Below are 11961 nucleotides of genomic sequence, written 5' to 3'. Positions count from 1 at the left end.
CAAGCTCCACACGCCAAAGCTATGAACTTTGAGGCACGTTTTAGTAAAGGGCTATCACTTAGAATTTTTGCGTGCCTGAGGTCCTTTAGTAGCTTAACAAGTGGCCAGTAATAAAACCCACAACCTTGTGCTAAGCAGCACGCCACCTTAAGCATTGGGGGAAACAAGCAGCTTGTCTGTGATCTGGCTAGATGCACTGATGAAGGCATTTCCTCCATGGAAGGGTCCACTAGACTGACGGGTTAGACAGGCAAAGGGATGTTGCCGCACCACTGCAGCTGCCGTTGCTGGGCAAAGCTCGTAAGCGAAATTTGCACCATGTAGAATGGATTAGGTTGGCTTCACTACTAGGCACAGAAGCGTTTCCGGAAATATATTTTTCTGGGGGCAGTATCATCATCAGCTTATGTAAGCCCACTGCAGGGCAAAGGCCTCTCCCATTAATCTCCAATAATGCCGTTCGTGTGCTGACTGCGACCAATTTATCCCCGCAAACTTCTTGATCTCATCTCCCCATCTAACTTTCTGCCGCCCCCTGAAACGTTTGCCTTCTCTAGGGATCCACTCTGTTAGCCTTAATGACCAGTTGCCTTCACATTACATGCCCTGGCCATGCCCATTTCTTCTTTAATTTCTACTAATATGTCCTTGACATGCGTTTGTTCCCTGAACCTGACTTCTTGTTCCTTAATGTTACACCTATCATCTTCCGTTCCATTGCCTGCCGAGTCGTCGTCAATTTAAGTTGAGCCCTCTTAGTGAGCCTCCAAGTTTCTGCCCTGTAGGTGAGTACTGGTAAGATGCAGCTGTCATACACTTTCTTCTTCAGTGACAATGGTAAGCTGCCATTATCTATGTAGGTTGTCTGTCTATATCATTATCAGTATCTATTATCTATATAGGGCAATATAGGTTGTCTTATATGAAAATATAAAAGGTCTGGGGTTTATATTCAGTGGTGTGTCCCACGGAAACTCGTCTGTCGATCTACAAGATGGACAGACAAGCTCTCGAGTCCACATAGAAATGTTTAATGTATTTAAATTAGTATTCACTCGGATATCGTTGAAAACTTTGCGAGTGTGCTTCAGTTACTGCATGACCTGTGAATGAGCTTTTTCGGTTTTCCCAAAATTTCACTTGACTCAAATTTGCTGCCAGATTTTTAAAATCAGACTTGACAGGGTCTCGAACGTTTGAAAACGCTCGAGTGTTGCTCGTGGGGCTCTCAACAAAAACGCCTGCGCTTGTGGCAAACTGGACAACATTGAAGAGTCATATGGCCACACAGTATGCCACCCTAAACGAGGCTTAGTTCCTAGCAGAAACATGCCCCCCATGGACTTCCCTACATCTGGATTGTATTGCTGCCTATCGCACAGTAAACGAAACAAGATTACGCTTACTCTATTGCACATCGCTGGCCTTTTTTCTTCACTGTAGCGGTACCCCTAAACTTTAGCAACATCTTTGCAGCTGTCTGCCATTTCGTTTCCCTTCTTTTTTACCTCCCCGCAAGTGCAAAATCACAACACAGGCCCAATTGCAATTTAATTTATTAGAAGTGCGAATCGGCATATACACAGAGTACGACATTAAAGTAGACACATTGACACGAAAGATCATTTGCCAGAGGCAATGGGGATTTTCCTCAACATTGTTATGAGTGTGCCAACAATCAACACCGCTTTTGCTCGCACTGCTGCAGGTTCTTGAACCACTCGTAAGTAGGGGTGTACGAATATTTGAAATTTCAAATACAAATTGAATAGGTCACTCGACTCAAATTGCTCGAAGTTCCTCTAAATCTCATAATTTAACATTTGGTTCTGGCTGAATTTTGGGGCATACTACAAATATTCAAGCTTGCTAGACATGCTGTTGCACCTAAATCCAGAACCCAAGAATGCATCATGTTAATGTAACAAAATTGCAAGCGTGGAAACGTGCATACAAGCATGTTCTAGTTTTCTTCCCATACACACATAATGTGGCCAGAGATAGAGAGTACCTACACTTGTAAATGGCGCTGCGTGTTCTGGGAAATGTGAGAATAAGTATTGAGTAAAAAGTATTCGGCACCCGAAGCCAGTATTTTTTGAGCAGCATTCATATTCACACAGAAAATTTCCCTGTTCGAACACCCCTACTTTTAAGTACGCAAACCTCTACACGCATGCGGTATTTCACACAAACAGGCTGAAACAGATGTACGCTTAGACTAACATCTGTGATGCCATCACAAACTGACACCGGTTTTCCTAGACTGTAGAGGCTTCGTTTCATTATCAAACAATCGCATATCATACCACGTGATAGGTTAAGTGCGTGACAGCAGCACTTTTGTTCAGCGAGGAGAAAGCGGTACACAGCATACTGCAACAGATGCGCATTGCTAAGTACCTGAACAGGAATGTTGAAGATACTTCGCTTCATCACCAAGCTTCATCATCACACAGTTTTTCGTGCAGAAGTACCGTAGACAGCACTTCACACAAATATCTCTGCATCACAGGTTGATTGTTAGATTCAGGATGTCGACACACGTACAAGTGATTACTTGTCACAAATGTGACGTCAAAAACACCAGTGGGGAAAAGGGAACACAGTGACAACATTCACGATATAATATGGTCGCGTAACCGGGGTTTTTTTGGAATGTACATGCCACAAACAGATGGTGAAAGCACAACTGTGTGTGTCTAAACGACCCTTTCCTGGAACTGCCATGTAAAATCACACTCGGAATGTGCAACACCGATTCCGGCGAACATGAGAAAGCAGCTGGTGGTAAATTTGGGCAAATTGGCAAAGTGAACAGCATAACTGCGACAGCACATGAGGCAGAATAAATAATTACGAGCTAAGCACTGACAGAGCAAAAACTGAACACAGTGTGATATTGCCTAATTTAAAATCTGCGGAGCAGACACCCACAGCGTTATAATTATCGCAACAATAAATGTTTTGAAGTCAGCTCTACAGAATCTGCTTGGGCAAGTACCCTATCTCTCTACAAATATATTTCGTGCTGTTAATGTTTTTACTACTTTGTCAGTGCTTGGTACTACTTTTTTTTTTCTTTGCTGTCCTGTTCGTTATGCAGAAAAGCAGTCATTGTGGACATCTCATTTTTCAGCAAGGCTTTCTCAAGCATTTTTTTGTCTATCAACCACATATATGGTACACCGCAAAGCTGAAACACTGAATCACCGAAACAGCACACAATTGTGCTAAACCACTGTTTTACAGCATAGCTTTTTACTGCTCATTTACAGAACAAAGTGCATGAACATGATTGTAGTTTGTTCGCTTTCGTCTCTATGGTCCCACCTCCTCTGCTATCAATGCCTTTTTCTCTTCTCACAAAGACTTAGCAATGCTCCATTACATGACCACTTTGATTAAGTGGTGCACACAAGGCGGCATTTAAGTTATATAATTCTGAATAGGGCTTTGCGATGTAAATTCTAGAGAAAACTATTTAGGAAGAAAGCTGCCAGTGCCAGCCTTCAATTATCACAAAGATGAAAGGCTACCCTGAGCACGATAAAAAGTGCTCCTTTTGTTCCCCAACACTTTCGCGACTAGCCTTTGAATATATTTTTGAAATTTTCAACTACAATTGCACTGCAACTGAAATTCAGAACTTCAGAGGAAATTAGAAGAAATTTAATATCAGCAAAGCTTTACAGTTAATACCAGGGTGCCAGCGTAGTGCACTAACCCACACATGCCGTTCTCCAAAACATGCCAACTCCACTGAGGTAGAGAATGTTAGTTGTTCTCGAATGACAAAAAAGTGCAAGTCCTGCCATGCCAGATTGGTACTGAAATAATTTAACACTGAAGAATATGAATCAACCGTTGTGGAACATTTTGTCTGCAAGCTATGCAATAAATGCAAACAAACACATTTAGGTCAATGGGCGGACTACCAATCCTGCATCAGACTGGTACTTTTTATATTCTGACACTTCGCACTAACTTGCCACTGCTGCATAATGTCTTGTCATCCTTACATTTAAACAAATAGTATCTGGTTCAAAATTATAAAACAATATGCAAATGTCTCATGCACAGCATGACTGCCATTTGTACAGACAAAACATTCCGATCAAAAAATAAATACCAGCCTGTCAGCAGCTGTATTATATCTGCAGCTACAGGCATATTTACCTGTCAAAAAAAAAAAAAGAATTTGTCTCCACAAAACACTTTCTGGAGTAATTTTATACCGCAAAAACATAAGAATGCCTTCAGGAGTGGAATTGTAACTACTTCCACGAAGTGTATACAATCAGCACTAGGCCAAGTAAACTTGAGTGTTGAGCGGGACAGTTCCACTTCCACATGCCCGCACAGTCGCAGAAAATAGTTCACCCAGCCCTGTCAAGCCAGGCAGTCGAACAAAATCCACATCTTTTCAGGCAAACATCTGATATTCTTTCGATTAAAGAATACTCGTACAGCCTGAGCCAACTAAACGGTAACCACAGCTGCACACAATGAGTGAGTTGACGACTAGAAAAGGAAGAAAACGAAGATGTTGGAGAGGTTACTTTGACGTTAATTCATATAATTCACAGTGATTCATGAATGCACCGCTAAATGTTTTGAAAACAACAAATATATAACGGCACAGGTGTAACACACACCAGAAGTGCAACCAACAGCTCTTTTTGTTCTGCAAACCTGTTCCAAAGACCACGTGCTTTTTTTTTTTTCGTGTGCGTCAGTGCACTTTTTGTTCCCACGTGCCCTTTCAACACAGGCTCACAAAGCAAAATTGGTGGTTTGTTAGTTGTGCGTGTGAAGTGCGCTGTTTTGCCAATCGCCAGCAAAGCATTGTCAGCTGTGCAGCGAAAAATCGGCTGGGACGGGAAAGCACTAAGGCCAACACACTGCTGCAGAAATATATGCTCTGCACATAACAGGCTTTCCTGCAACCAGTAATGCATGCCTACATTACGCGGTACACAATCACAGGGTAGGTAGCACAAGCTTACACAATGAGCTGCAGTTCCTTGGAAAAAAGAACAAATTGGTTAGCCATCTACACATTGCAGCTTAAGAGATAAAAACTGATCCCTTATTCAGTTTACTGCACTGCAATGAACCACCCTAATCCAGTTTGCTATCCAGTAGACAATAACTGCTCCCACAAGCTTCACATGTTCGTAACGCTGTGAGCTTCTGGTTGGCCAGTGAGGGGCACCGTTAATAAATAACGTCACATCCTGACAGACAGCCAGCAAAATAAATAGACTGCTCAAAAACCCAGCCCAGTTGTATGATACATTGTTCACATTCTGGGGCCAAAATGCAGCCATCAGCCAGGTGTGCACGCAGTCTTGTCTGAAACACCAAGCCCAAGTCAAGAGAAATCAACTCCCATCAGCATGCAGTTCTGGAGCATCACGAACTGCCTTCGATTCACACTCTAGCTCCAAGTTAGCTTCAGATTTTTCCTCCCTCTGCCTCGGTCTTCACTCCCGGCTAGCCAGTTATGACCATTACAGGTGATCAATTTGTGCTACGGTGCGAGCTTGTTTCTTTTCCTAACAACGACAAACTTGCCTTGGCCTAACAGGGCCTGAAAAGTTTCCTCAACTTCTGCGGTCCACTGCTCACACGATTTGTAGAAGCCTTTCTCTTTGTTTCAAACTAAAGGAACAGCCAAGTAGATGAAGGCTACCAGGTTTTCATCAAGAAGGTTGTCCAGCCTCAATCTTACAATAAAACACCCGGAAGCCCATGTCACAGGATCATTTCTCTACCACCACTCAGGAAGTCAAAAGCAAATCAAACGCTCCACATCGTCCAAGCAGCAGCTACTCCACACGACAGTCCCAGCACTCAGGTTCATCGTCAAAGTTGAGACTGGCCATTTCTTATCTGCCAGCATGAGTAATGCGTCACAGCAACAAGTGACCAGGGAAAGGAGCGACAGCATACACAGAAGGATTCCTTTAGATGAATGAGGAGGAGAACTCGTGTCATCAACAAGGCTACTTGCGCAGAGCAGGTGGCATCTTATGCCAGCGGCCTACATCCGCGATGAAGTTAGTCGTCCAGGCTGCTCGCGTCCCGGTCTATCTCAGCAGTAAGCGAGGAGGAGAGAAGCGGGTCGCGTTGCCAGTAGTAGACGGGAGGCCCATATGAGAAGCAGTCCTTGTAGTTGAGGATCTGGTCCCCGTCCACGTAGTACATCATGTAGAAGTTGCACATTTCGTCATCTCCGGTGGCACTGTACGAAAGAGGAAACGGGAGAAGGACAACATGCTTTCCACAGTGGAGGGATAGCCACGCCTGGAAATCTAGCAAGCAGACCATAACCAGAACGTTTTGCAGGCGCGATATGCATAACCATCATGAATAGAAGACTCAACTGTATGTAATGTTTCGTCCTGACTACATTTCTGAACACCATGTTTTGCTCCAAATACAGCAGAACCCCATCGATACGTTCCCGGTTCATACAATTTCCCAGTTACTACTCTCTCAATTGTGAACACTAAAAATGCCCCATAGTGCGTTTCTGCCAGGATAGTGCGTTTTCCCGGATACTAGTAGGTTTCTCCCTCGCATTGTTTTTTTTAACATATCAATGAGGTTCTACTGTATATTGAATGTCTCTCAAAATACATTATACCTTTTATACTGGATACATCATGCAATGTATGCTATACTGCAGTTAATTAAAAACAGATGTGCTAAAAGTGCACTACCCTAACATGGCAATCTAGCGAACCTCAAAGTTTGGTTTAATTGTCTTTACAGTACCTGAAGTGTCCTGATAAGCAAGTTAACTCGATGAATGTCGCAGTTCACGAGACTCGCAAAAGGAAAGCTGGCATTTCACATCTCCCAAACTGTGCTATTCAGGTCCTAACTCCGAATTATACGTTTACAAAATGGAACAATTTGGAGTTGTCCTGAATAAGACATACCATTCTCTCAATTTTTAACTTGCTATTTTTGGATACAACCAATCTCAATCAAAGTGGTTCAGATTTTTTTTTTTTTTTTCAACAAAACTCTTCTCGGCCACTTACCCAACGTAGGTGTCCCTGTTCCTGAAGTTGTACATTGTGCAACGGGCAGCCTGTTAAAAAACACGAGCCAAGTTGCGTATCACACGTCTCAGGCACCAAGTAAAGGAATTTCATAACTAACCCTGTAATGCCCAACGTATCGTATAAAATACGTCACGTTTCGGATTTTTTTGCTTGCACTTGGGCTTTTCGGCCGCCAAGAAATGCCCGCTGTATCATTTCTGATACCTCCTAAGCATTTTTCAAAAGACTATAGCTCGATAACTGGCCGCATGGAGTCCCCACTACAATTTTAAAGGTGTATTCCTCCATCGTAAGCGCGCCCGGCGGGTCTACACCTGCTTTCAATGGGTGTATGATGCACTTTTTTTGCGGGGTATACGATATACATTGTATAACTACTCTATATGTAGGTATACATTCACCTACATGTAAATGGGTATATGCTACATTATATACCTACATTTATACGTTTATGATACATTACGTAATTTATAACCCTGGAATAAAAAAAATTTTCTTCGCATTTCTTTACTGTTTGAGTCACAAATTATAATGTAATAAAGCATTAGAAATTTTATCTAATCTACTGTTTCATTGTTTGGGCATTACAGGGCTAAATATCGCACAACTGCATCGGCACCAATAGTGTAACAACATGGACAAAATCACTCATCAAGACAAAAAGATATACGTAGTAAAAAACAGCGCTCATTTGGGTGTGGTTTAAAAGAAAGCAACAGAGTTCAGACACATGGTTATGCAGCTTGCACGTGATGCTGTCAAAAAAAAAGGGGGGGCACCGCACAGCATTATGAATTGGTACAGTGCGCAGCACCCTTGTCTATAACACTGAGTTCAACTTCAACCAGTTACCCCTCAAAACTGCGGACTCAAACTTGTCACAAAAAACGTTGAGGTCAAAATATATGGTTAAGACTTAAGAATGACACAATAGTTTTCTTCAAATGCTCTTCGGCCGAGGCAAGATAAGGCTATAAGTACGAAACCTGTGTTATAGACAAGTGTGTTGCCCTCAGTACACTACTAATCCCTGCATATGCATATGTCACCCTGTAATTTGCAGCAATGTTGACAAAACACTGCTGAGTGGGTCGTGCCTCTGAAGAATAAAAAAAAAAGTTTTATACAAAATGTTACAATATTAGACACTCCACAGGCACAGGTTCACTCGCAACATTGAGCAGACAAATGGTACGTTGCTCCTATCCCAGGCACACTGCTGTGAGGGATGCAGTTGATTCTAACCTCACTGTATTTTTCTCCCCTTTGCTGACCCAGCTTTTTACAATTCTGAAAAGCATCAAATTCCACTAAAGGAGTGGGAACAGGCAAGTTGCTTGCTTTTTAATTCATTCTACTGAAGGCCAGAGTCCTGAATTTGCAAAGGTCGACTTTCTGTGTAACGTTAAGCGCTAACCACATGGAGCGATTTTTCCAGCGACGCGACGAGCGACGCGACTAGGATCCGCAGTCGCCGAACCGAAGTCGCTCGCCGAGGCAACCACATGACAGCGACGGCTCGAGCGACTGAGCATGCGACTGAGGATGGCGATTTCAATGTTTCCGCACTGCGCATAGTAACGCGCTTGGTACGCTGGATGCTTGCAAACATTTTTTTTTGTTCATTTGTCATAAAAAGCATGACTAAAAAGTATTACGCCTTTCTACCTTGCTTTTTGCACTTCATTGCATCTCTAAAACTGGTTTGGGTTAGCGATAGCGCACGCTTTTCCTTCTGCGCCTCGTTTCTCGGCTCCAACATGAACGCCGTGAAGAATTCACTTTCTTGACGTCGTTTTTCCCACACGGGTCTCACCCAGTGTGAGCGGGAGCCTTCTTGCTTCTGCTTCAGCGTGTACTCAAGCTTTGCCACGCAAAGCTTTCTTTGCTGCTGCACCGCAAACGTTGTCTGCGTGGATTTGCAAAATCTTCCCCCCGTTCTCTTTAAACCGGAGGTTGCGTGCTTACGTAGGGGCTCTCCTATTGGCTAGTCGCTGAGGCCACTTCCGGGAGGCGAGCGACTGTTTCTGGTGACCCAGAACCGAGCGATTCGATGAGCGACTTGGTGCGCGGCGAAAAGTAGTTCGTCGCTAGTCGCGTCGCGCCCCAAGTCGCTCGCAAAATCGCTCTATGTGGTTGGGGCTTGTGGGGATCCTGACGCCCAGGCCATTGCGCGATCACTGGATTTGTGCCATCACGCGGCGCTTTTCCCCTCTCTCCTCCAAAATTCCGGCTCGTCTTGGCGCCACTGCGTAGAGCCGAGCCGTCTCTCAAACTTTTGCGTGAGGTGAAGCCTGCAGAGACCGTTGCGGCGATAAAACACTGTCACGCAGCGGGCGCTCCGCCCTGGTAGCGGAGCTAACCTCACCTCATTGGTCCGTTTGAACGAGGCCCGAACCCGACTCTCGCCGAGGACGCGAACGCGCGTCCTGCGCGGGGGTCCGTTCGGGGAGACGCTTCCAGGACGCCGAAGGCGTTGGCCGAAGGTATGTGACGCTTTCTTTACCAGCCGGCTGCCACTCTGTGGCGCCGGCGAAAGCCCACCAGCCCTTCCGGCTGCGGCCCGTGCCTAAGGCTGCTCCTGTTGTCCCTACGCTTGCATATAGTAAGGCCGTACCTACCACTCGACGAACACGCCGTGCGGTACGCGCCTGTGAGCGAATGGGCCCCGTCTCCCTCGCTGCTGCGAGCCGATCCGGCCAGCACGGCGATGCGCGCGCGCACAACAACGTGCGCGCACCCCGGAATTTGCCCTGACAGAAGAGCCCACTGGCTCTGCGCCGACGAAACGTGCGCACTTGCGCGTGGCGCCCCATCGCCCCTTTCATCTAACGGGAAGTACGTACCTGTGCTGTAAATTGTGTAATTGGGACTGTAAAATATGTGGCTAGAATGTTAGTATAAAATAAATGTCTTCCCTCCGTACCCTGGGCATATTCCTTTGTCGCCCCTTTCTCCACCTGCCCAACAGAGGCGGTGTTAAGTTGGCGCGACGGCGTTTCAGTATCGTGAGCGTGCTCAACTAGCTCGAACCCACGGTGGTTCCTCGCGGTGTGCATGAATGCCTGCCTTGTGCAAAGCTAGGGTTATGCATACTGCGAGGTAAAGAGACCACAAACTGGCGCCCAACGTGGGGCCATTGGCTCATTAGCCTTTGGCCGCTAATTAAGCTGAGTACGCAACCGGAATCAGTCTTAATGCTTATCCGCTATCGGTAGCTGCTACGGGGACGAGGCGACTGCCCCTCCGTACGCGAGTGTGCGTGCTCCCCTCGTTAACGCAGCCCCACGGGGCAGTGCGACGGTTCAACCACGCCCCACTGGAGCGGCGGTATACGTATTCCGGGAGAAAGGCCACAGCCGCGACTCGGAGTAGTGCACGCGAGATATATGCTTGTTGCCGTCCCCTGAGAGTAGAGCACGAACGTGGTAGTTGACGCGCTATCTCGTGCTTCGTAATATATCGAGATTCATTGTCCAAGTGTGACTTTAGCCGGCGGCGCAAAAGCGTGTGCCAGTAAAGGAGGCAAAATTGACAGCCGTTCAGTAGAGGAAGAGGGCCCAGAGTTGAGAAAGAGCGCGCGGACACCCCGCAGAGAGGGGCAGGCGCTTTTCGCGAACTCCATGCCGCCGGAAAGCGGACGGGCCTCGGCTGTAAAATCAGGAGGGGGAAGCGATGCCCGTTGCAAGGCGGTTGTATTGAGCCGAAAAGAGCTAGTAGCCGGCCAGCAGAATGACCCGTTTTTGTCGACGGATGTGCGACGGTCTCTGGGAGACATTTTTTTTAGTTTTATTTTTTTTTAGACGCCGAGACGTAGCTTGTACTGCTGCGGGCGTGCGCCGAGATGCTACTTGTCTTGTAGCAGGCGCGGGAGGGGGGGGCTGAAGTCAGCGTGTGTCGCCGACGCCCCGGGGAACTCATTTCTGCTGGACGGTGAAGGACTCGTGCTTAACTACGTAGCCACCGATGATGAGGCAATTGAACCATTCAATGTGGTAACCCCCTAAGTCTGAGTTGCGCACTGCTGCGCTAAGCTCATGACGAACCATTCGCCGGGCATTTAGGCGGCTCCAAAGTTTTGGTAAACTGAGTCGCTCCGTGACCTGGCCCGGGACGAGGCGAGACATTTTCGCTGTTGCCGATCCTGCCATGTCTGTCAAACGGCGAGGGCGCACGGTGGAAAGCCGCCTGGAATTGTGAAGCCATTTGACAGTATGCGTCCTTGGCAGGTAGTCGCTTGCGACTTGAAGGGACCTTTGCCCAGAAGCAAGCAGAGCTTTACTTAAGTGGTGTCACGGGCTGACCATTTGGCGCTAGAGCACAGTGGCTCTGCGCGGTGATAACGAGGCATCCCCGCTGATCCAGGCTGCTCTCGGCCGGCTCATCGGTACAATCTCAGGAAGAGGTCACCTCAGTGATCATAGCACACTAAACGGCAGGCGCTTTCGCCCCCGTGCTGACTTCACTTCTCTCAGTCTCAGTCAGCGCGGCCGCCCCGGCCGCCCCAGCCCAATCTGTGTGGTCAGTTGTCACTCCCCTCCAGCAAAGCTGTAAGCGCATGTTCTCTCTTTTTACTCGGTTTGTAAGAGCGTGCATGTTACGTGGCACTGTCTGTATTAGTGTGTCCCCATTTGGGCGTTGATGACTGCACGTAATGTATCTTGTCCTAATTTGTTTTGTTATTGTTTAGAGCACTAGTTTAATGCACAGGGTGAGGAAGTGTTCCGCTTAGTATTTTGAGCGTTGTACCGCGTGATGTAGCATGAACCCATTTTGTTGGCTTAGTTTCTGGGTTCGGTACGGTTCGTGTGTTAGCCTCGTTGAAGGCGTTAGGGTTGTTTTCTTTTTTATGTGTGTGTGTGTTGTCGGTGCACGATGT

The 11961-nt window shown here is 46.5% G+C and overlaps 1 protein-coding gene across 1 annotated transcript in view; it reads right to left on the bottom strand.

The window, feature by feature from the left end:
* Positions 1-1538: 1538 nt before the first annotated feature.
* Positions 1539-11961, bottom strand: part of Phm (Peptidylglycine-alpha-hydroxylating monooxygenase) — a 30584-nt gene continuing 20161 nt past the window's right edge. The window contains exons 9-10 of the mRNA XM_077699180.1: positions 7059-7108; positions 1539-6250 (exon numbers count right to left, since the gene is read on the bottom strand). Coding sequence (XP_077555306.1) covers positions 6067-6250; positions 7059-7108 — 234 coding nt within the window. The 3' untranslated portion in view covers positions 1539-6066. The remainder of the gene's footprint in view (positions 6251-7058; positions 7109-11961) is intronic.

Source organism: Haemaphysalis longicornis, unplaced genomic scaffold (genome assembly GCF_048455015.1).
Source record: "Haemaphysalis longicornis isolate Haplotype H1 unplaced genomic scaffold, Haemaphysalis longicornis Haplotype H1 scaffold_2, whole genome shotgun sequence".
Classification (NCBI taxonomy): domain Eukaryota; kingdom Metazoa; phylum Arthropoda; class Arachnida; order Ixodida; family Ixodidae; genus Haemaphysalis; species Haemaphysalis longicornis.
The sequence above is the reverse complement of the archived record's forward strand: the minus strand, read 5'-3'. Positions and strand labels throughout refer to the sequence as shown.